Source organism: Miniopterus schreibersii, assembly GCF_964146895.1.
Source record: "Miniopterus schreibersii genome assembly, chromosome: 16".
Taxonomy (NCBI): domain Eukaryota; kingdom Metazoa; phylum Chordata; class Mammalia; order Chiroptera; family Miniopteridae; genus Miniopterus; species Miniopterus schreibersii.
This window is the reverse complement of record NC_138116.1, coordinates 38,852,303-38,877,868: the sequence shown is the minus strand read 5'-3', so window position 1 is coordinate 38,877,868 and position 25,566 is coordinate 38,852,303. Positions and strand designations below refer to the sequence as shown.

The following is a 25,566-nucleotide window of genomic DNA, read 5'->3' as shown; positions in this document are numbered from 1 at the left end:
CAGTCTCACCATGATAGCCAGAGTGATTATGTAAAACACAAGTCAGACTACATCACTCCTTTGCTGCAAACCCCACCGTGGCTCCCTTCACACCCAGAAGGAGACCCAGACCCTGTTCCAGTCCACAAGGCCCCAGCTCCTTGACTTCATCTGCTGCTGCAGGCCTACCTGCTCCCTCCCCTCCAACCACTCTGTGCTACTTGTTTCCCAAACAACCAGGTGAGACCTCAGCTCTGCCCTGCACACGCACAGTCACATGTGGCTTGCTCTCTCAGGCACTGGGTTTCTGCTTTAGTAATTCAGCCCTTCTTCAAGTGAGGCTGCTTCCTACCCCTTCCCATCACCTCTTACTTCCGTTCCTGGTCTAAGCCTCTTCCAAGTGCTTATCATCACCTGAATTTATGTTGAACACCCATGGGTTTATTCTCCATCTCCTCTAACTGAGAGGAGGAACAATGAGAGTAGAAACTTGGTGTTCACTCCCATATCCCCAGGGACTGATACCCGTCAAGGACTGGAATCGCTTTTGTATAAACAAAAGGATCAGTATATCGTGAGTCCCACCCTGAGCTCCCCTGTTTCTTCCTCCCAACGTGCTGCTAATGGGCATGGTCCTCGAGCCTGCTCCTCTGTGCACCTCTCACCTTAGACCCCCACAAGCCTCCTCTCTAGCCCCCTTGAAGGGTCCAACCTTGCCCCATCCCCAACCCCCATCATTAGCCCAACTTAGCCATATGGCACCTCCACCATAGGCACCCCCTTCCTACACCCCCCCTTCCCCCAGGGACACAGCCCTTATGTTCAAAGACGATTAAAAAAAGTCTCCTGCTCACAGCAGCCTTCTCCAACAGAACACCGAGTTCCAGCTCCTTCTGGCCTTTTCCCCAGTTCTTTAATCACTACTGTCTGTTTACAGAAAAGCCACACCAACCTTTCCAGAGGAATTAGTCACTGCTCCCCTTTGCAAAATGCTAGTCCCATAAGCATCCCTGCCCTCTAGGGTCTTGTTGGCCCCAGTTCATGGGCCAGGAGCACCCAACACCCTCCTCCTCACCCATTTAATCCTACCCACCCTTTGAGGCACCCGGTGAAGCCCGCCCTGACCAGAGCAGCCTTCCTCTGAACCTTCTCAGCACGTGGCCACCCGTGGGCCGCCCGTCTGGCTGATTATCTTGTTACTGTTACAGTCTTGTCTTTCTGCTGCCGAGGCCAGGACTGACTCTTACCCACCATCGCGCTCCCATGGGCCCTGACGGAGAACTCAGCACATAGTGGGTGTTTCACATCCAGCTGCGGATGGCTCCATGCCGCCGCCTCCTCCATCTGTGGTTCCTAAATAGCCTTTACTCTGCAGGCAATGAACTTGGAGCCCCTGGGGGAGAACTCCCACTTAGATGGGGGTTGGGGTCCCCTCACCTTGCGAGCTCCTACCCTTGAAAACCCTGAGGACCTGCACGTTGGGCCACCCTCCCTGGAGTCCTTGTTTTCCTTGCCCAGCACCCTTTTGCTCTTGTCCTCGCAGTGCCGTGCTCTGTTGGTCCCTCTGTTTTGCCAACTCACCGAGGTAATTGTGAATTCGAACCCTGTCTGCAGCACTCTGGCTTTCCCTCTCCCCTGCACCTCATTTTCGTGGCAGCCAGATTGTATTCTAAATCCTACTGCTTCCTGGGCGCTGAGGGTAATTAGTGGGCCGGCTCAGTGGCTCTTTCTTCTCCTTGGCCATATGGTGAGATCAGGCTCCATCTGCCCCCCACTCGGGCTGCCCGGGCCAGGGGAGCAGGGTGGGGGGTTTCTGCTCTGGCCAAGCTGACTGAGCCATTGCAGCTCCCAGGCAGGATGAGGCAAAGCCTGGCCAGGGCCCGGGCAGCTCCTCTGGCTTCTGAAAGGTTCTGAATCTGGGCACACCCCTACTTAAGGCAATCTCTTACTGGGAAAAGCCATTCAACCCCAATCCCTATGCACTCCTCCCAACCAGGATCAAAATACAGGGGCTTAGAGCTCCCTTCCTAAATGGGACTGAATTGTGAAACAGGAATGAGCCCTTCCTCTCATGACAAGCCTGACACTGGAATGATGATTTGGCTCAATGGGGGGACAGGCACAGAAGCCCAAGGGAAAGACAAGTTGACAAGTTGGTGTAGCCGCTAGGAGAGTGCACTCAGGACCAGGCAGCCTGGGTCGGACCCACACCCAGCCACTGATAAGCTGTGCACCTGAGTAGGGGCTGTCCCTTGCCCAGTCCCGTGCCCCTGCAGCCCTGTCTGCTGGGCTAGTAAGGGGACTCATAGAATGAAAGCTCTGAGCACAGTCAGCCCTCAACAAAAGCCAGTTCCTAGTATATTGCCAGAAAGGGAGAAGAACCTTAGGAGTTGCTAAGCCAGTCACCATCCAGGCTGAAAATGCCCAGTGACACCCCCCACACACTGCTTTAACACATCCTGGGGTGAGCGGCTCAGTGCGTGGCAGGTGGCCCGTCCTGGAGCTGAGGGTTCCCATCCAGAGAACATGTGCCCTTGGCGGAGCAAGCACTGGCCTCCTCTGGCGTCCTCCTTGCAGTCCCAGGTCCACACTGGGGCAGCCAGGAGCAGGCTGGACCCACAGCCTAGGACAGACTTCACACAGCTGCAGGGGCACTGGGTGCCCTGTCTGCACCTCTGGTCAGTGACTTCAGGGTTGGGACTCTGGAGTGAGACTGCAGTATTCAGAGCCCAGACCAGCCTCTCTGCTTGTGTATTTTGAACAGGATTCTGAAGCCCCCTGAGCCTCAGGTTCCTCATCTACAAAGTAGACATGATACAAGGGGCTGCCTCCTAGGGCTGCTACGGGATTTAAATAAGTTGGTGTGTGGGAAATACTTTAACAAGTACAGTGAGTTTTTAGTATCATTTAAAGAATGGGGTTCTCAGGCTTCCCAGCAGCCGTGTTACCCCCTGGCACGCACAGGGCACAGATGTCTTCAACAGGACACAGAGGCCCAGCTGTCACACACTAGCCAGGAGAAGAACAGGCCTTTCACCTCCCCAATCCGGACTCGAGGTTCTCCCATGCAGTCCAAAATCAGAGGCTTCCAGAGCTGCCAACTGGCTTACCTCGTCTGTTCGCATGAAACAGTCAGCCACATCCCTAAGACTCTCTCACATGGTCTGCTGCTCCCCACATGGGATTTGTTGGGCCTTCTGACCCAAACACAGGGTTTTTAATGTGCCATTCACTTTACAGTTCGTGTGTGCCAGGCCCGAAGCCAGGCACCGGGGATCGAGGGGTGAGCTGGGCTGATACAAGGTGGGCCTTAGGGAGACTGGATAGCAAAGGGTACATGGGAGATATCACTGGTCCGACTTATAGACCAGGAACTGAGGCACAGAGAGGTTAAGTAATTTGGTCAAGGCTGCCGGGCTAGGGGGACGCAGAGCTGGGTTCCATGCTGGGGTCAACACTCTCCCCCCTCCCTGACCCTCTGCAGCGTCGGGAGCCCAGCTGCCATGGGCACCCAGGGGAGGCTAACGCAGCCAGGGAGCCGGGGGAGGTGAGGGCTCAGCTGAGACCTGGGAGGTAAGGAGGGCTAGGCCAGGCTGAGGGCGAGTGGACAAAAAAGAACATTCCAGACACAGCAAAAGCCAGAGCATGCGTGGGAGAATGTGCCCGCAGGAACCGAGTGGGCTCAGGTGGCCGGAGCTTTGGCTTCGATGGAGGAAGGGGTGGGAATGCCCTCGGGCTGGCCCTGAAGCCCCGGAGTGGAGGGGATGGAAGCCAGCTGGCCGTGGGCTGAGCGCGGAGGGAGGAGTGGAAGTGAGGCAACAGGTGTAGACAACTGTTTTGCAAAACGCCACTGTCAGGGAGCGAGAAGGGGCGGGGGTGGGAGGGTGTGAAATGGGGGTCCCTCGTGTGGAGGTAGGGGAGCAGAGCGCCACGCAGAGAAGGGGGTTGGGGTTGCAGATCAAGGGGCAAGGCGTCTGAGGACAGGAGATAAATGGGATGCGAGATGCTAATGAAAGGATGGGCTCTGAAAAGCAGGAGGGGGCTTGTTCAATGTCACCCTGGGGTGTCTATACCAGGAGCCCATTGTGAACCCTGAGTCTGAACCACAAAGCGGGTGCTGTCTGACCCCCCTGGTGATGTGTCATTTGTAAATATGATAAGCACACTCTTTACACCATCACCCAGTGATAGATAAAGCTGAGGTCAGGGCTGAGGACCCCGGTGTCCCCTGTGGTTACTTTATCAACCCTCGTCCAGCCCCATTCCACCGTCTGGAGAACCAGATCCAGCGACACCCCAGCCAGAGCTGCAGGAAAAGGAGGCGGGATGGGCCTGACCCTTAGGGAGCACCCTCTGGGCTCCCAAATCTGCCTTGCCATTGACTCCCCCACAGTTTCCAGGCCAGGGATGTGTCTCCATTCACGTCACACAGAAGTAAATGTCACCTGGAAGGTGCCTGTGGCTTTCAGAGAGAGGTTAAGAATAGAAGTTGATAAACCAGAGCCCAAGGGCCAAATGCTGCCCGCCCACTATTACTGTAAATAATGTTTGGTGGGAGCTCAGCTGAGCCCACTCATTTACGCATTACTGCGGCGGCTTTTGCACTCCGGTGGCACAAATGAGTAGTGCGACAGAGACATTTACAATCTGGCCCTTTTCAGAGAAATTGTGCCAACCCCTGTCGAAGAGCTCTGGACTGAGGCCTGTGGCCTTTCTGAGCTGAGCTGGGATTTGGACCTTAGTTTGTCTGACTCTGAAACCTACAGGCTATCACTGCTTCACCGGGCGCTTTATGGGGTGTCTCCTTGAAGAGCAGGAAGTCAGAGAAAATTCTCTTATTAACCCGTGTCACTATTAGAAATGCCAACTGGTTACCCTGCTTCTCAAAAAAGCCCATCTCCACTACTTGGCAACCAGGGTAATCTTATTAAAACAGAAATCAGATCAACACAATCAAATAAAATCCACTCTCCTGACCTTGCTTCCAAGACCCTGCATGGCTGGCCCGTGTCTGTCCCTCCACTGTCAGCGTGCACCACCCACTCCTTCATTCACCACTTGACACTTCTGTCTCCCTGCTATTGCCTGAACACACCAGGTCTGCTCCTGCCTCAGGGCCTTTGCACTTGATGTTTCCTCTGCCTGGAATGTTCTTCCTCCAGAACTGCCCATGGTTGGCCCCTCCTCATCAGTCAGGTGCCAGCTCAAATGCCACCTCTTAGGACCACACTATCACAAGCAATCCCTCTCCTAGTGCTCCTCTAACACACTGCCTGCCTGATTGTGCCCGGAGCACTAAGCACTTCGCTGAAGGTTTTCCTTGTTTACTTAATGTCTCCATCCATACAATGTAAGCTCCACAAAGAGAGGGCTTTTGTTCAGGACTGAAACTTGAACTCAAGTAGACACTCAGTATTGCTAACACTGAAATCAGTTATGTTTAATGTAAATACCATGTGAATCACATATGCGAGCCACGCATGGAATTTTGCATTTTTAAGTAGTCGTATTAAAAAATAAAAAACAAGTGAAATTAATTTTACTAAGAGACTCTATTTAACCCTGAGAACATCCCTCTCACAGAACGTTCCTTCCAGATGTTATTTACCACCCTGTGATTCGGGAGCTGCCTGCACCCTTTTTCACTGCCCACCCCTGTCAGCCTACTGAACTCCTAGGCATCCTTCAGGCCCACTCAAGCATCCCGCCTCCATGGAGTCTCGGATCCCCACCCCTTCCTTTGTGCCTGCGCCCTGCACGAGGATTTCCACGTGCTTGTCAACACTTCCATAGAGCCAACACAGCGCTGGGCACATGGTAAGCTCACTGGAAACTCTTTGGGAAGACTGAGTGATGTGTCGTGTATTTTAGCTTCATTACCCTATCTTTTAAAAGCACTGAGACAAAAATCAGTTTAGATGCTTCAAAGGGCAAATGCTTCCATGTCGAAAGCTTGGGTCACACACACAATGGCAGACCCTCTGTGAGGCTGAGATGAATGGTATCCTGTCGTCTGTGTTTAATAGCGAGTGAAATATAAGGAACCAGTAACAACAGGGAGGCTCCACGGCACAGTGCCTGAAGCGCAGGCCTGGGCTGGAATCCTCTCTGTACCAAGGACTCCTGCGTGACCTCGGGGCAAGGCCTCCCATCTCCTTGTCCTCAATTTTCTCATCTGTAAAATATAGATAACTATGACACTGCCTCATAGAGTTGTGCTCAGTTACATAACATGGGTAAAGCATATATAGTGGTGGCCAGTACTCCGTATTAACTATAACATAAGCACCAATTAATGTTACTCCTGTTATCAAGGATTAGTGATTCCGTTTCTCTACCACTAGCCTTAACTCAGTGAACGCTCCAGGTTTTTCAGAATCTGTACGGAGGAAATAGCCAAGGAGTGGCTGCCTCATGTGGTTGCTGGGTCAGCATTTGGTACACCCTCGGTCATCCCCAGGCAGAGACCTGCGGACAATGACTGCAAGGACAAGGGCACGGTGTTGAGGGAATTGAGAAACCTGACATCTGGGCAAAGAGCACGGAGGCTCCACCTGGGAAAGGTCAATGCCAGCCTGCTGGGAGTCTATCCAAACAACAGGTGCAGGTTTAGAAAGAAATTATTGCCAAGGGAAATTTGGAAGTGACAGGGGATGTCCAAGGAAGCAGAACTGGGACTGAAAAGACAGGACCACTGCAGGCTAAGGTAGGGCGTGTTTTAACAGAAGAGCTGAGAACCAGTCACTGCTGAAGACCCCCACGGTGAGAGAAAGACCAGCATAACCAGGGAAACGGAACAGGAATGTAGGCAGAGGGCGGCGGGGAGTTACAGAAGGAGGGAAAAGAAGGCAAGATCAGGTAGAGAAACATGGAGAAGATGCAGCTGAAAACCAAGGTGACGCTCATGATGAGGGTGAAAATGCAGGTGCCTACTGGGCAGGAACTCTGAGCCAGGCCAGCGCCAAGCCCTTGAAATGCATGGCCTACTTCCTTCAGCTCTTTAACTTCCCTTTGAGGCGGGTGCTAGCTATCCCACCTTATAGACAGGGAATTGAAGGGATGAAGCCTGAGTCCTCAACTTGTAAGTGGGGACCTAGCATTCACCCCCAGTTTGTCTCCCTGCACAGGCCACATTTTCAACTCCAACACTGAGCCTGGATGCTAAGGCCTGGCCCTACCACCTCTCACCTAGGCGACCTCGGTGTACCTCAGTTTCCTCACAGGTCAAGTACAGGTTTAGTGCTCCAAAGTTTTATGTGGCTATCAATCTTAGCCCCCTGTTTCCCTGGAGATCACTGAGAAAAAGTCTCGCCCCTATTAGAGGCTGAGGGTGACCAGAAGTTTCCCAGAGTTCAGGCATATGGCCCAGGTCATCTGGCTTTACCAGTAGCCCTAAACCTGTGCCTGGAAACAGAGAATCTGAGCTGCCTGGGCTTCTGAGACCTCTATAAAAGAGTCTTTCTTGAAAGAGTAAACAGAACAGGGGGCTCTCCCAGGTTACAACCTCTCTGAGCCCAGCCAGGGAAGTGACGGTCCCAGCCTCTGGCTACACTGAACCATGGAGTCATGGGTCAGCCCAAGACAGGGAGAGAGAGGTCCTGGGGTCTGGCAAGAAGCCTGGACCCTGGAAACCAGGGCCTCCAGCTCAGCTCACCACCAGATGACCAGAGGGCTGTCAAAGTGACTGACTCCACACTCGTTTTACAAAGAAGGAGCACGCAGCTTTGATAAGAGCTCTTGGGCATGTGGCTACAACCAATACCTACGCACTGGCTCCTACATCCATCTATCCAAGTAAAAAGGGCAGTGTCCTCATTCATGCATTCCCTGAACAAAGAGTCACTGAACAACTATGATGATCTTCCAGGCAATGTTCTTGGGTCTAGGATATCACAGTGAGTAAAAAGGCAAAACCCTTACCTATACGAAGCTTACATTCTCAGAGGGACAAAGGCGATAAACCAATGAACCAGCAAATGCACGATGTTAGATGGTATAAGTGCTCCGAAGAAAATAAAGCAGGGGGTGGGGAGGAGCAGATGTGTTAGGAAAGGTCATGCTTGCTGTCTGAGCATTAAATTTCACAGCACAGACACCTGGCTCTGAAAAGGTCCCACCAAACAGAGGGGAAAATTCCTCATGCATGGCATGAGGAGGGCCTGGGCATCCAGACTCCAATGACAAGAAGGCAACAGGCCGAGGTTAGGGAAGCAGTAAAGGGCTAGGCCACGTGGGGCTGTGGGAAAGCGCCCCCGTGTCAGCCATCCAGCCTTCATTCTTGGTCCAGCCTTCAAGCTTCAAGAGTCATGTCCCTTGGCTCCCTTAGTCCGCCATGAAAGGTTTCAGCTTTGACAAGAGGCAGGATGACTGATTGCTCATTTACCCAACTCACAGTGGTGTGTAGCTGGGGCATAAATATTTATTTCCTCCAGCTGATGCCACTCTTGATAATGGGAAGTGGGGCATCAAAACTTTGAAACTCCCAACAAATGATGTCATTGCTACTACAAGGAACAGGTACCTCACTCTCCCCCCAGCTGTGAGACAGGGAGTCAGGCCAGGTGAGCATGCTGGGGCTCCACGCCTCCCATCCATAAACACCAAGCAAGCCCACTGCAAGCCTCTGAGATCCTGGGCGCGGGAGACCTGCAACTCCAGATGCGGTGCATTTCCTGATGCCTGGCTCTGCCGGGCCCTCTAGTCAACTCTGATATTTCTCCTTGTGCCTGCTGCTACTCAGGTGTCCCCATTCAGAGAAGCAGGCTGACCCCTCTCTCTCTCAGGTGAGCCTGAGCCCTCCATTGTCTCTGCCCACCTGCCATGGAGAGGACCTGTCCCTGCAGCCCACTGACCTGACCAGCAGGCTCCATCGTGTGGAACTGGATGTGAACCCAACCTCCAAAGTCCTCTGGATGTTTCTTACTCTCAGCTGTGGTCCTCAAAGTTTGCCAAACATGAGAACCATGTGAGGAGTTTTGGAAAAATATCAGTGCCCAGGTTCTACCCCAGACCAATCAAATCAGAATCTCCGGGGTGAGGGCCAGGCATTGGTATTTTCAGAACTGCCCGCATGATTCCAGTGTGTGTCCAGGGCTGAGGGACCCTGTGCTGGACAAAGCACTTCCATCCTCAGAGGATGCACCACAGGCAGGGCCAAGCAAAGGAAGGCTGGGGTCTAGGGGCTTTCATTTCAGACGCAACGCCGTGGACCCTGCCTGGTCGAAGGGCATCAGTGCCTTTGTTTCTCTCGCTGTTGATTCACTTGCCCTGAGTGGTGGCTATCCTTCCAAAATCCAGTCACGGCTAACATTGAGGTCTGCTACAGGTCAGGACCTGTCTTAATTACTCTCATTGGTTTAACTCATTACATCCTTAAAGCAACTCTAAGCAGCAGATAGGGTCAGAAAACAAACTTCAGATATATTTGAAGAGATATATTTCAGAGCTCATGCTTTCCCAGTGCTTCTCAAACTTTACTTGCTGAATTCATTAAAATGCAGGTCTCAGCCCTGGCTGGGTGGCTCAGTTGGTTGGAGAGTTGTCCCATACACCAAAAGGTGGCGGGTTCGATTCTCAGTCAGGGCACATACCTACGTTGTGAGTTTGATCCCTGGACAGGGTGTGTACAGGAGGCAACCAATCAATGTTTCTCTCTCACATCAATGTTTCTTTCTTTCTTTCTCTCTCTCTCTCTCTCCCCCCCTGCCTTTCTCTCTAAAAAAAACAACGATAAAAACATCCTCAGGTGAGGATTTTTTAAAAATGCAGGTTCCATTCAGCAGGTAAGATAGAGTCTATGATTCTGCATTTCTCACAAACTCCCAAGTGATGCTGATGAGGGAGATCCACGAACAATATTTTGAGCAGCAAAACTACCCATATGCCATGATGTCTCCTGGTATTTCTGGCTTTCTTCCTTAAGACCTCCCTAAAAGACTCCTGCCAACCAAACTCCTACGACTGGAGGTGTGTTCATTTGATGAACCACAGCCAATGGCAAAATCACAGTCAATCTCCACTTAGAACATCTGAGCAAAGTTCTGTTTAAATTCTGCTCAAATTGCAATATTTTGTGGCAAAAGACATCAGCTATTTGGAAAAGCAGTTGTGTCCATTATAAGCTGTAGATGTTGTGGGTTGTTCTGAAATTGCTTTTAAATGTAAGTGCTTTCTGGGCCAGGGAGACAACTCCCACTTCTAAACATAAAGTGAGGAGTTCCAATCTGAGAAATACAGAGAGGATTTCTCCAAACATGGGAGTGAATCATAGAACTATAAGCTTGCTTGCTTTCTCAGATCACTAGAGGAGAGGACGCATACAGAAGCAAGAAGAAATGACAAATCTCCCTGCCCAGTAAAAGGCAGTAAGGGCAAATCAAGACTGTCTGCTAAATCAGTCTTGACTCAGTGACTGGGGAACTAGCTGTCTCTGACTCGTGAAGAAAAGAAAATCAGAGCAGACAGGGATGAAGGTAAACTCTCAGGGATGCTTTGGATGTCAGTGACCTGAAGTTCTGGAATTGCAGACGAGGCTCTAGAGGAGCCTGACTTCAAACCATGAATCTTCAGGGAAACAAAATGCCCTACCTTCTCAAAGGTGGTCAAGATACCGAGGTTAGATTCCACGGTGATCGCTGATCATAGAATTAGTTAGAATGGGCCTCCATGTAATTTCCATAGCGTGGTGACCCTCAAACTTGGCTCTACAATAGAATCACCTGAGAAGCTTTAAACATTCCCCCACCCATGCTCAGGCAACCCCCCACATCAATTAAACCACAATCTCTGGGTTTGAGGCCCAGGTACCCTTAATTTTTAAAGTTCCTCAGGTGATTCCAATGTGTAGTCAAGTTTGAGAGCCACTAGCATAGTCTTCCAATGTCCTCACTCATAAAATGAAAGAATCCATCTGGAGCAGTGGCTCTTCACCCTGTTCGCGTGTTAAGGTCACAGTGGGGAGATTTTTGAAAGTGCCGATGCCAGCGGCACCCCTAGAAATTGTGGTTAATTTGTGGGGCCCAGGCACCAGTATTCGTAACAGCTTACCAGGTGATTCTAAAGTGCATCTGGGTAGATAGCTATTGGCCCAGAGGTGTGTGTGTGTGTTTGCCAGGATTCCTTTTATTGCTTACATTTTAACTATCTATGATATTGAGGCTAAAAATGCACCTTAGACTATTTGCAAAGGTGGGTCTCTCATCTTTAATATTAAATCAGGGGTCTCTAACTTTGGAAAGGCTTATGAATCCCCTTAAATCCTATGCAAAACATTGGATGAGTACATATGTTCATATATATGTATACTTTCTAAGAATGTCCTTAACTTTTATCAGAGTCTCAAAAGATTTAATGCTATCAGCTTAAAAACAAGTGTGTGCCTTCTGATTTAAAAAAAGTCAAGAATGAATGGAAAATAAATTTGATCCCAACAGCATATGCACTATAATTTTGAATCTGCAGCATGCCCACTGCCACCTAGCTGTTGCATATCCTTATTGCAGGCTTAGTTCAGACTATATATAGCCCATCCTTGAAAATGGTGATGGATGAGAAGATTTCAGACCCAAGGATCAAAGTAGAAGCTGTGTTGCAGAGGGCTAGGCTGTCTGCTGAAGCCCATAAAGAGAAACCACTTCCCCAGCTGTACTTGTAAGGAGACGGTCCACTCAGATACTTTGGATTCATGTTCCCCACTAGGTTGGGATATTAGGATTTTCTAGTCCTGATTATTGTTACCTTTATGCCCCAGTTTAAATCCTGGCTTGCTTTCTTACAACCCTATCCTTGGGGAAATTACTGAACCATTTCGTTCCTCATATGAAATGGGGACAATATGAGCACTTTTAAAATTGCTGTGAAGAATAAATAAGAAAATACATGTAAAATGCTGAGCCTAACAGCTGGCTCAGAGCAAGATCCAATAAATGACAGGTTACATTACTGTCATTACTGATGTCTTATTATTATGACTATCTTAGTGGCCTTGTCCAAGTCACTAAATTTCCTCGAGTGTCATTTATTTCCATACAACAGTGAAAATGAGCCCTGCTCTGTTTCCTTCATACAGTTACAGTAATGAGAAAGAAGAAGGGTAGAGATATTGCTATTACATGGCAACTAATCATCCATCCAGGAATCATCAGAGCACAAGCAAGGGCCACCCTACAATACAGACTTAATCCCTACCCTCGGAAGTAACTTTTTGAGATTCTAATAGTTGAAAAGTCTCTACAATGGACTGTAGCAATTTCTTGTCACAAATCCTGTCACATAGCAACCTCAGCGGTCTAAACCTTGCCCTTGCATGGGCAAGTGGGTAACCATACTCCACCACAAGCTCCTTTCCAGGTAAGAGCATTATGCCAGCCACTCCCTAAATCACAGATGACCTAAAGCAGGAGTGGGGAGCCTTTTTTCTGCCAAGGGCCATTTGGATATTTATAACAGCATTCGCGGGCCTTATGAAATTATCAACTTAAAAATTAGCAATAAAAAAAGCTCCCAGATTTATTGAATTTTGAGTCCCGCCTGCATCTGCTGTGGCAGGGCCAGACCAAATTATTTCATGGGCTATATACAGCTCCTGGGCTGGACGTTCCCCACTCCTGCCCTAAATCAACAGTTCTCCTCCCGCCTGAACACTCACTGGCGGCAGCCTCTACCATGCCAATCCCTCCCCAAGCCCATCTGCCCATTAGAGAGTCTCACAGCACTGGCTCCACGACCTGCCCCACAGGAGCAGCAACATCACCAAGACTTCTCAACAGCCTCAGCAGAGATTCAAAGTGATGGGCTCTCACTTACCTGGAGGTGGCTTGGCCGTGCGCACAGGCGTGTAGTGGTTTTTGGAGGACGATCTGACCGGCGTGCTCTCTTTGGGGGAGGTATCGATGGCCGAGATCGTTTCTCTTTCACAGTGTGCTATGGGGATTGGTCCCTGTTGTCTCAAGATGTCAGCCAGAGCCCTAAATGGGGGGAGATCACACAGTGAGATTCGCTGAGCGGGTGTGCGTGGTCAGGAAGGCCTCCTCATGTAAGGAGCTAGGGGGAGAGATGGAGCAACAGCATTCAGTTCACAGTCACAGCTTCACCTGGGGCTGGTCTCAAGTGAAACACGGGCTAGAGGCTGCCATGCTGGGCAACTAGATGTCATGGTTATGGTTTCTTTCTTTAATTCATTTCAATCAATGAACTCTGAGCCCTTTCATAACACCGTTTCCCCAAAACCCCCCATTCCCAGCCGGTATCTCTGGCAGCTGGCCAGCGGAAGGCCACTGCAGCAGGGGCTGACACTGCTGGCCTCGAATTCAGCAGCGGGTTGCTAATAACAGAGCGACCAGCTTCCCCATAGAAAAGCACACACCCAGTAGCATGTGCTCTAAACAAACAAGTACAACACACACCTCCTGCCATCAAAGAAATGCACGATTTAGCTGCAAAGACAGGATGTACAGATAAGAAGATAACCATCAGAACACACAGGTGGTGCAGGCAGGGAGAGAGCAATTACAGACGAAGGAGGAAACTGCGCGGGAGGAGAGATGCGCGGAGCGGCTGCCGCCAGAGGCCCAGGTACCAGGAGCAGCTTCCACTCACTCAGCGCGTGGCCTCTACAACCGAGCCCGCATTCACTGGGCACTCGGCGCACCAGGCCCTGCAGAGAGAGGGGTAAACCGGACGCGATTCCTGCCATCCAGGGGCTCACAGTGTAGGGTAATTCACTCCACAACCTGGTTTCAAATAGGACTCGCTTTGTGGGTGTGACACATGACACAGGCAATGCTGACTGAACACAGACAAGCCGGGTTACTCCAAAAAGGCAAAGAGGAGTGTGGACAAGCCCCAAGAGAGCACCATCTGGATATTGTCACTCTAGGGCCAGGTCCCCAGGCCTGAGTGAACCCCTATTTTGCATGAGCTGGGCAAGAACTCTTCCATCCACTTGGGGTGCCCCTGAGGTGCGAGGTGAAGCACCACGTCTCCCGGCCTCTCCCAACAGGCCCAGCCCACACCGAGGCTTCATTCACATTGGGATTCCAGCTCCCACACTCGGTCCCCTCAGAAAGTGACAACCTCGGCAGTTTAAAAATGTGTCTGAAAGTGACTGGCTTCCTTCCATTCTGCCGCCTCTGACATGCTGAACCTTCCAGGAGAAGAGCATCAAACCGTCAATCTTATCATTCGGTGGCATTTACACAGCAATTTCCGATTTTCCGACTGCTTTCCCCTCACTGGCTTTCTTTGCTTGGGCGGGGAAGGGAAGGAGCAGACACATGCCACCCCCCCCCGAGCAGTGAGGGAACATACAAGCTCGCCAGCTTGGTGATGGAAGTTCAGGCAGGCCTGCGGTCTGGGTCAGAGGCCTGAGGTTCAGGGAACAAGTGAAAAGAATCTCCCCGATGGCCAAGAGATTTGGGTTCTAATCCCAGCTCTGCCATTGATGAGCTGTGAGCCGCTGGGCAGATCTGTTCATCTCTAACATTCAAGTTTACAGAGAACAAACAGACGGACAGCTGTCAGAGGAAAGGGGGGTTGTGGGCTGGGTGAAAACAGTGAAGGGATTAAGGGAAAAAACAAAACTCACAGGCAGACTACAGCATGGTGATTACCGAGGAAAAGGGGGTGGGGGAGGTAGAAGAGATATGAGGGTAAAAGGGGGATAAATGGTGATGAAAAGAGACTTAACTGGGGGTGGTAGACACACAATACAATATGCAGATGACGTACTGTAGGACTGTACACCTGAAGCCTATATAATTTCATTAACCAATGCCAACCCAATAAAAAAATAAAACAAATAAATAAAATTAAAAATTAATCTTGCCCTAGCCACTTTGGCTCAGTGGTCAGAGTGTCAAACTCGAACTGAAGGGCCTCGGGTTCGATTCCAGTCAAGGGCATGTACCTCAGCTGCAGGCTCTATCCGTGAGGGAGGCAGCCAGTGGATGTGTCTCTCTCACATCGATGTTTCTCTCTCTCTCTCCCTTCCACTCTCTCTGAAAGGCAATGGAAAAAATACCCTCAGTTGAGGGTTAAATTAATTAATAAATAAATAAAAATTAATCGTTTCCCCCCTCATTGGCAAAACGAGGGTTTACACTAGCATGACCTCTAAGATGCCTTCTAACTTCAAAATGTGATAAATGTTTTATTTTTTTAAACCACACATGTATGCAAGTTACCCTATTCCTTCTTCCTCCTGCTTATCAACTATACCTTCCCACCATGTGCACATGGTAAGCAAATAGTGAGCTAAAAGTTGTAACAGAAATATAGACAATGGAATAGAATTGAGATCCCAGAAACAAACCTATAACCCTACGGTCAACAGACTTTCAACAAGGATGCCAACATCATTCCATGGAGGAAGAAGAGTTTCTTCAGCAAATGGTGTTTGGGCAACTGAAGAAGGCTGGACTTTTAATTCACACGTATATAAAAATTAACTCAAAACAGACCACAGATCTAAATACTGGAGATAAATCTGTAAACTCTTAGAAAATATGGAAATCAATCTTTGTGCCATAAACTTGCCAATGGTTTCTTAGATACGACACCAAAAGCACAAACAACAAAAGAAAAAACATCATAAATTGGACTTCATCAAAAGTAAAAACTTTTCTGCATCAGAAGACACCATTAAGAAAATGAAAGATAACCCACAGAATGGGAAAAGCTTTTGCAAATTATATTTCTGATAAGAGACATATCCGGAATACATACAGAACTCTTAAAATTCAACAATAAAAAAAAAAAACCCCAAAGAACTTATATGCATATATGTATAACCCATGGACACAAACAATAGTGCTGTGAAGGCCTGTGGAAGGGGCGGGAGTGGAGAGGAGGTCAATGGGGGGGAAAAGGGGACATCTGTATTACTTTCAACAATAAACATAAATTTAAAAAAAAACACAACTTAAAATTGGACAAAGGATATAAACAGACATTTTTCTAAAGAAGGTAAACATGGAGAGCAGCTCAACATCATTAGTCATCAGGAAAATGTAAATGGCACCCACAATAAGATACCCCTTCATACCCACTAAACTAGCTCCAGCCAAATGCTGGCAAGGACCTAGAGAAATGAGAGCCTTTGTAAACTGCTGGTGGGAATGTGAAATGGTGCAGGCCCTTCGGTAAGGAGTTTAGCAGTTCCTCAAAATGTTAAACATAGAGCTACCATGTGGCCCAGCAATTCTACTCCTGGATGTCCCCATTGACAGTGCAAATGGCATTTCAGAGTAGATTTGCTCCAAGGCTCATTGGCCAAAGAGAAAATCAGATGCAGCAGAGAAGAGATTTCAAACTGAGTTCACCTCTCTCAGGATGGGGAGACTCGGTGCCTACCTCCTGAGAAGCCCTGCAAGACATGGGCTCCGAGGACTGGGGCGAGGGGAGCGGCACTGAATGAACGACACCTTCCTGAAGACCATCGGGCTTGGTGGACACCAGGCGTGCTCGGGTGTGGCTGCTGCTAGAGAATGGGCCTTAACTGGGGTGCAGCCATCTGTCTCCTCCTGTACCCTCTTCAGACGCCCAGTTGGCTGGGCCAAGCTGGGCAGCACCAAAGAGGAGAGATGTGCTAGAGAAGGTGTTCCTGGAGAGCCAGGCTATCTGGGGACCGGGACCCTGCCCTGTGTGGTCCCAACGGTAGCCAGGGTGGCCCCCCAGCCCTGCGGGCTTCCCTCGTTCCTGAACACCATTCTCCAAGATTCATCCTTTCCCAGTGCCCTCTGGCAACCAGAAAGGTGTCCCTAATTCCCAGACAGTGTGTCCTTAGGAGCGACCCCTCTGCTGGCCCCCCCCCAGCCTCCCATCCCCCTCCCTCAGCTCCTCAGCTCCAGACCTCCCTCCTTGCTCCCAATTCCTCTCCATCTTCCATCCTCTTCTCTCCGGGGTGCTTGACAAATATTATTCTAATTCTGAAATGTACGATCCTAGTCTCACCTAATTAATTTGTATACGCCAGAGGAAATGGGTTAAGACCTGAGCTACTTTCTAACAGCAGGGGAAAAAAATTGGTCACTGAGGAACAGGGAAGCAGATTCTGCAAAACAGCAGGAGGCAGCTTTCAGGTCTGAGAGAGGGGCAGGCTCTCCAGGGCAGAGAGAGGGACAGACAGGCAGTGACAGGGAGACGGAAGGACAGCAGTAGACAGAGAGAGAAAGGGAGCAGGTGGAGAGATGGACAGATGGAAAGAGAATGAGGGAGATAGAGACGCAGAGGCAGAGAGAGAAAATTCAGGGATGAGGGAGGGAGGGAGAGAAAGAGACACAGACAAGAAGACAGAGAGAAGCGGGGCAGAATCAGAGGGACAGAAACACGTGGGCAGAAGGAGCGAGAGAGGAAACGAGAAACGGTCAAAGAGAAATTAAGAGAAAGAAAGTGATTCAGAAGGCGAGAGACATTCCGAGGGAGAGAGAATCAGAGGGAGAGCGACAGAGATGGGCAAGTGGGCTGAGGACAGGCTCCCAGCCAGTGCCACCCCTCCGGCCCTCCCATTCCTGCTGCAGATGGGTCTAATTTAAGGGCGTGAAGAATCCTGCTCTTTGTCTTGCTTGTCCCAATCTCCCCTCCCCCCGGGGCCACTTTGGCTGCAGTATCTGGATATATCAAACCGAAAAATGCTTTTGCCCAAATTATCTGGATAATTGCCGTGGTTCTCTGTTCCCTTCGGCACACAGATTCCTTGGCTGGCTTCTGGGGACGCGTGGCAGGCGGGGAGAGGAACTACCTGCGCAGCAGATCTGAGCAGGGAAAACAGCCCTGCTCATTCAGGCGGGGAAGTTCAGATCTTCAGTGCGGTTGTGCACTAACCATCTGCACAAATGAGATACCATCTTATAGTTGGATAACATTTAGTTTCTAAATGCGTTCACCCGCCTTATCCAGCATGATGCCCACACTAACCCTGTGACCTCTGGAGCTATTATTACCCCTGTTTTTAACAAGAAACTGAGGCTCAGACTAATCCCAGGACCAGAGCACAATGGAACAGAAATTTGAACCCAGCCTTGTGACTTGAGTCTGCGTGTCCTGCTCTCTGGGACTGCCTCTTACAAACACTTCGCTTTCCTACAAATCCACAGCTTGAAAGTGTCCTCCTGGCCTCTCCAGCTGGGTCTGCTAATTTAGCAAATGCCAGTTAATATCTGGGCATAGTGGAACAATTAGTAAATGAGTGATTCATGTCAAGACCAATTATTTATTTGCCTAAAACCTTGGTTAATGTTGTCAGTGGTCCCAAGGAAAAGAAAGTGTGTTTGAATTTCCTAAGTGCTGAGTTATCTCGACACCAGGGACCAAGCCCCGTCAACATTCTGATGTGCTGGCACCTGCATTCAAGACGAAATCTTTCTTAAAATAGCAAATGATTCCCCTCAACAATAGGAACATAAACAACTCTGTTCATCACTTTGCTTCATAGTCTTGCCTGCCTGGGAAATTAAAGGCTATCATTTAATAAGCAATTACTATGTGCCAAAAACTATGCTAAACTCTTACTTGCATATTATATAATCTTTAAAACCACCATATGTGGCAGGTGCCGGTTTTACTGCTGAAAAAAGATTTTGAAAGATTTGTTATCTTTCCCAAAGTCACAGGACTAGTAAGTGGTAAATCCATATTTCAAACATAGGTAAGTTAAACTACAGAGGCTGGCTTTGTATCATTGAATTATCCATTTACCTATTCATCCATCCATCCATCCATCCATCCATCCAACCATCCATTCATCCATCCAATGTTCCATCCATCCATCCACCTATCCAACCATGCACCCACCATTTTAACCCTCCATTGCTTAATCACATTTTTTTCCCCCTACTATGTCCTTGCAATGGTCTCTGAACACAAGGTTTTAGAGTATTCAATCTCTAGTGGAAAAATCTACCCAGACAGAACTCAGCTGCCCCAACTGCCCAGTCCCACTCACTTTAGCAAGTCATGAACATCAACTGCTTTGAAAGTGTTTACATTCTCCTACCAGGCAACATTTCTGTCAAATGAAATTCTGGGTAGAACATCAATATACTTCACTAGACCCTTGCTCTGCATGAGACCAAAGTGAGTGTCCTGCTCTAGCACGCCCTTGCCCTCCCTATCCAGGCCTCACGGAGTTGCCAAGTTTAAAAATAAATGTGGCAAAAGGGTGCCAATTAAAAATACCTGGGAATTTTCATCACAATTTGCACTCAGTGAACAAACTGTAAAACTGAGATTCCCCCCCAAATTAAGTGGGGACCTTGGCGATCCTTAGTTCATCTGGTAAGTTTTTTCGATCTGAACACTTTTCACGTGGGCCCCGCTCACTAAAGAGGAATAAATGAAAACCAGCATCCTGCCCGTCGTATCTCTGGATTTCTGAGCATTTAAATAACACGAAAGGGAGGAAAGAAGTCCAGCTAGTATTCAGGAAGCTTTCCTGTGCCGAGAGCAAGGCGAGCTGGTTAGCTTAGACCCTAATCATCCATGCTCTTTTTCAGCAGTAGGAAGCAGTGTACGCAGCTGGACACGTATGACACAGGCCAAATAGATAACTACTCCATGGACAAGCTCTTCTGCTTGATGTTCCTATTCCTAAGGACTAATGAGAACTCTTGTTTGCGAAGAATTTTCTAAAAGCATTCCTGCCTAATTAAGTAGAGCGCACTGAATATACTTGTTTTTAAAGAATGCGAGTTCCTTCCGTGCGTGGACCACCAGTCTAATCTTTACTTCTCTTTGCAGAGAAAACGAAGTAAAATGCGGACAATCTAGGAAATGAAGCTATTTGTATAAAAACTACAGGACAAACCGTGGCAGGGTTTTTTTCTTTGAGTGGATCTCTGATAGCTGCTTCGTTTGGGTTTCTCCTGAAAGTGGAGTGTACACATTCTCTTCCCGTTAAATCGATGTCGGTTATGTGACTCCCAGACAACTGAGCTTCCCCTTGGCCCTGACGCCCGGCGAACAGCTGGCGCCCTCCTTAACCTCGGCCTCATGCTGTCCCGCCGGGCAGCCGGGGCGCTTGCATTCTCTGAAACACGCACCCTGGACCAGTGAAGTGAATATATTTTTAATACCCATGGTCCAAGGAGAATGGCTTAATTTAGCTCTTATTCCTGGTTCTCTCGTAGTCCTCTTGCAAAACACAGCTGCCCGCTTTGTGTGCGCACAAGACCGCTCTCCTCGCACAGAGAGGCTCCGGGTGGATGTGGCGCTCTCCTTTGTTGTGGTAACAATGTTTGTGCATCTGCACCGAGCAGCTCCGCAGGTCTGAGTTGTCCCCAGCACAATTGGAACTCATCATGGCCAATAAACATCGCAGAACTCAGTGCGGGGAGGCTCGGCCTGCCTGCTTTGTTTTTCAGGCAAGCAGGGAAGTCACTCCATCCCGATGGGATGGGCGCCTGGCCTGGGGCTGCCGCTCCGTGGCCAACCTTGAGCTGGGCAGAGAGTGGATGTGGTCCCCTGGGGCCCCGTTCATCCCAAATAGCATCATCTCCACACACTCCATTCCTGGCCGAATCAATCATATGAAAATTCATCCAGGACTGGGAAATTCAGTTGCATCAACAACAAGCCCAGACTTCTCAGAAATATTTGGATTGTTTGAGAATGAATTAAAGATCTAGATGTGTTGATTACAGCTCTCGGTTGGAACAAAAATGCTACTGAGATTTGTTCTAGCACTTGGACAGCCCGGTGATAGATGAGTTAATAAATGTACCTGACGCCGCTGTTAGTGTTGGTGGTGGTGGTGTCAGCTTCTCCATTTGCTCTGGGCACAGACCTAAATCTATAGGTGAGGCAAAAATGAAGGTGGTATAGCCTAGTGGTTAAACATGAGGATTCTGAAGCCAGAGTGCCTAGGTCGGAATGCGGGCCAGTTGGTATATATACAGTATTGGTGATCATTAGCTAGCTACTAAGTACCCTGTGCTCCTGTTTCTTCACTGAAAAAGTAAGGCCAAAATAATAAGGCCAAAAAGAATGTCTACTTCTCAGGGTTATTATGGAGATTAAATGAGTTAATTTCGGTAGAGCACTTAGAACAGAACGCGGTACCTAGTAAACAGTATGTAAGTATTTGATTAACAAATACATCCAAATACAAGCTCCCAGTGTCTACGCGGGCTCAGTCCATAGGACCGCAACAAAGTCTAGGGAGAAGGGGGGAGGCTTGGAGGACTGACTCAGTGATGCCAGATGGCAAAACTCCTGGTGTGGAGAGTGAGACACATGGCATGGCTGTGGGCACGGGTCATGCTGGAAGGGACCACCCACATCCCATATTTTCTACTCGGGCCTACGGACAGGAATGCATCTGGTCACACACCGGTTTCTGCTGAACCTTGAACGTGGACTTTGTGAGCCGAGCACAGACAGAGCATCTGGGTGCCCCTTTCTGCAAGGCCATCTCAGATCGTGCTTCCAGTAGTGTGCAAGGATGCTTCCCGGGAAAGTTCCAGAGAAAAGCAAAGGGGTTCATGTCAGGAGCAAAACAAATCAGGGTTTTATTGGGGCATAAAAGGGCAAAAGGATTGAAGTGGCCAAGGCAACATTTTCTGCAAAGAACTCAGTTATTTCTTTTTTCTTCATTCTGCCTACCTCCCTTTTCCTTTCCTTCCTTTATTAAAAAAAAGTATAACCTGGCCGGAGTGCCTCAACTGGTTGAGAGTTATCCTGTGCACGGAAAGGTTGCTGGTTCGATTCCATGTCAGGGCACATATGGAAGGCAACCAATCAATGTTTCTCTCTCACGTTGATGTTTCTCTCTCTCTCTCTCTCTCTCTCCTTTCCTCTCTCTAAGCATGTCCTCAAGTGATTAAAAAAAATTATAAATGCCATTGTCATTTCCAAGCTCAGTACCTTCATATCAGGGCAACCATCGGAATGGTGGGGTATATGAGAAAAGACCATCCCAAATCCTCTCCATTTTAATTAAGTCACTCATTCATTCATTCAACCATATTTACTGAGCACCTACTTTGTGCCAGGCACTGCTCTAGTCACCATACGGGAGTGAACAAAATTGGCAAACACATCTATCCTCTTATGTCATGGTGGAGGTGGATTAGTGCCTATGGCTGGAGACTGGCCAATTTCCACCCCAAAAATCTTTAGATGTTTAAATTGTGTTTGAATGACTTAAGCACCACATGTTGTTCTTGGCAATGTCACTTGGGGTTTCAGTGTAAAATTATAACCCCATTTCTATATCGACAACCTTTGCATAGCACAAAGACTTAAAACTGTGTCTCATGAGAAACAGACTTGTGACTTGGGATGTTTATCCAAGAGAAGGAAGACTGAAGGGGGCTTGGACTGCCATTCAAAGAGATTTTCCCTGCTGTCTGACAGGGAAAGGGATACTTTCCCTCTGGGTGGCGCCACTGGGCAGATCTCATGCCAGAAAAGCCAATGCTATCCTGCTCCCCCGTGAGAACTAACTGGAATCGCAACCTAAGAACAGAATGGACTGCCTCGGGATTTGGGGGGCCTCCACTCTAGATGCATGTGTGTGAGAGGAGGGGGATCTGGCATCCAGAGGGAGAGGCACTAAAATACCTCATGAGTCCCTTTCAGTCATGAGAGTCTGAATAGCATTCTGATGAATGAGTGTGAAGGAAAATGCACCTTCTCCTGCCCCCCGGGGCTGTTGATGTGAAAGCACAGATGTACGTATGTAGACTCTTCCCCTGAACCACCCGGGTGTGCTGAGATCAGAATGGGCCAGAGAACAACACGCCTCCACAACTTGGTAGCCCCCATGCCACAGCCAGGCTAACAGACCAAGGAGGGGCGAAGGGACCTGCCTAAGGTCATGGGGACAGAAAATGATAGAAGTCGGGATTAGCCTGCCTCCTATCTCAGTTCCCAGAAAATGCTCTAAGGAAAGGAAAGGTGGAGGACAACTCCAAAAGTGAGAAAGGGGGGCTTCGCTAGGTGTTCCTCAAGATATGCATAAGCTGGCAAAGGAAGAGAGGTCAAGGTCCTTTCTCTAAGGGACCCAGCACTGCCAGTCTTACAGGAGGTGTGATGTTGTCTCCACAATCCAAAGGGTGGTGTTGGAGGCGCTGATGTACGTAGGAGCAGGCTCCTCAGGCAGCACAGGCAATTGAGAAAGAACAGAGGAGCAAAGACGGAGCTCACTGTCCCCTTGTCTCCCAGAGACAAGGCAAGCTGTGCTAAGTCTGTCCCCAGGTTTCCACCTCTCCTGCCCAGCTGGCCATCCTGTGGCAGGAGAGATTGAGGCAAGCCCTCCTTCTGGGGCTGGCGCATAATCTGTAACAGGATTCTCCAAGCTAAAAGGGAGAGAGTTTCTGGATTCTAAAAACTAAGAAATACAAAGGGGGAAAAAAAAACACAAAAAAAACAAGAAGAGAGGAAATTAGCAGGAGCCCCCACAGGAATTAGAAAGGGAATTAGAAGCAGCCTACAGTCAGGCATCACCAACTGAGCAGAAATGGGGGCAGGCTAATCCCAATCAATGAAACAGACATGGAAACTACAAAACACTTTAAGGAAATGCATTTTTACTGCTTCCTGAGCCATTGCAGGATTGCAAACTATAGTTAAAAAAAAAAAAAGCAGGAAAAAAAAAGACCCTGATCTTTGGAGAGCTGCTTTATTGAGTAGATAAAAATGATCTGTAATTAGCAGGCCAATTGTCTATGGAGGAGCCTGCTTGAAAACAATCTGTCCTTCTGCACGGTGCGAGTGCTCTGCACAGTCTCTGCAGTCCTGTCTCAGCCATTAGTCTGTTCATCACAGCTTTTTATCTGACAGAGAAAAGAAAAACAACTTCACCCAGGTCCAATTTGAGAAAATTTGAATTTGCGGTGTCCGAGTTGGTGCAGTTACAGCAGGACAAGTTCAAGAAGGAGACAGGAGTGGGAGAGGAAGGAACACAACTCAACAGAAGTGAGCAAGAATCAAAAGGACAGATGGAGAAAGAAGCGACAGTGGACAAAGATGCTGAAAGGAACGAGAAGGAACATTTTAATGATGTGACTTAAAAGACAGAGAAGTGACAGATCCTCTGCTAACAGACCTGATTCTCTTTGCAAATGCTTGGGGGTGGGGGAAGAGGGGCTGGCACGGAGGTGGATGAGAACCGGCTGCTGATTATCTGAGACCAGAAAAACCGTTTGATTTCCCACAGCAGAAAGAGCCTTCCAAGCTGACGGGATAGTGCGCCTGGGAAAGTTCAGGCAAATTTCTCAGGACGCAGTGGAAAGTCAGAGAAGGCCAACTGCTAGTCCAACAGCGAGTGTGAAATCCAGACTCTCCTGCATGTTCTGCAGCAGCCTCTGTGGTTGGGCTGGGCCTCAAGCCCTGTCCTGCCAGGGGGGTGGGTTAACATGACCCTGCGGCCCCCAGCAAAGCCACCCAGACACCAGAGTTCCCCACTGCTGGGGTCTGAGGCTGCCCCTAGGACTGGGGAAGAAAAGCTCCCCTGGCAACTGCTTTGTTATTATAGGGTTCAGCCTCCTTCCAGCCCAAGCCCCAGGTTGAGGGTCTGCATTCTCAGGACCTTGGAAGGTTCTGGAACACACTGGCAGGTGTCCTTTAAAATGAACAGCCACGCCTCCTGCCCAGGCACTCCCTCTCAGGGTTCAGACCCCTCCTTTGCGGAGCAGCAATACCCAAGGAAGAGAGAAGAGGTGGCTATGGATGGAAAGCAGACCTCCCAGAAGAGGACATTTGGCTAAGGGAACCACGAATATGTCTAGAGGACAGATGTCCTAAGTAATGAGGCTTTAATGCCGGAGCTAATGGGAACAGTACACGAGACCAAATGCCAAAAAGCGAGAAATAAAGAGAGTGTTTGGGAAGCTGCAGAAAACAGCGACGCGACTCGCCTCCCAACCCCCGGGGAGCATGGCCAAGGCTGGAGCCACCTGAGCTGGGTTGGGATGCAGCCTCCACGAGTCTCAAGATGGGGACAGCATCTTTCCACAAGGAGGACCCAGGGTCCTCCTGTCCTCTGACTAGTAGTGGGAATGCGCCAGGGTGGGGTTGAAAACCAAGCTCAGGAACGGTGCCACGTTCCTGGGGAGAGCCAGGGAGATGGTGCCCACTCCCATCTCAGTTGAGTGAGTGCCCTGGTCAGGGGCTCCTGCCCTGGAGCTGCAGGCCAGGGGGTGTGCAGGCCCCGACCCCCACCAAGGTCATCGCCGCCACCACTGACCATGAGAACCGAACTTGAGAGTAAAACCCAGGGCCATAAGGGTTTCCCAGGATGCTTTCCCTTTCAGGACAGAGGCCTTGAGGGCACAAGAAACAGGAGAAAGGAATTAGGAAGCGGGGCAAAGAGACTCAAGACAGGAAAAGAACAGAACGAGAACAGGGGAGCAGACGTGAGCAGGCCGGAATTCTGTGTCCTGTGTGCGCAGTGCCAGCTCTGATAAATGGGGCAGAGAGGGGAAGTGTGATAGAACTGTTCGTGAGCTGTACATCTCAGGAATAAAGCCAGGAATGGCCCAAGGTCCATCCTTTCCCCACCAGATCGCTTTGCTCCATGGCCCTATTTCCCTCAGGAGCTAGGACTCACGCAGAACTGCCCTGGGGTACTTTCAATTCTGTGAAAGGGTT

At 49.3% G+C, this 25,566-nt stretch overlaps 1 protein-coding gene across 4 annotated transcripts in view; it reads right to left on the bottom strand.

Moving 5' to 3' along the window:
- Positions 1 to 25,566, bottom strand: part of SHISA6 (shisa family member 6) — a gene marked incomplete at both ends in the record, with an annotated part of 269,709 nt that overhangs the window by 235,259 nt on the left and 8,884 nt on the right. For all 4 annotated transcript variants that reach the window (XM_081161725.1, XM_081161726.1, XM_081161727.1 and 1 more), the window contains one exon: positions 12,784 to 12,944. In XM_081161725.1, the coding sequence (XP_081017851.1) occupies positions 12,784 to 12,944 (161 nt within the window). The remainder of the gene's footprint in view (positions 1 to 12,783; positions 12,945 to 25,566) is intronic.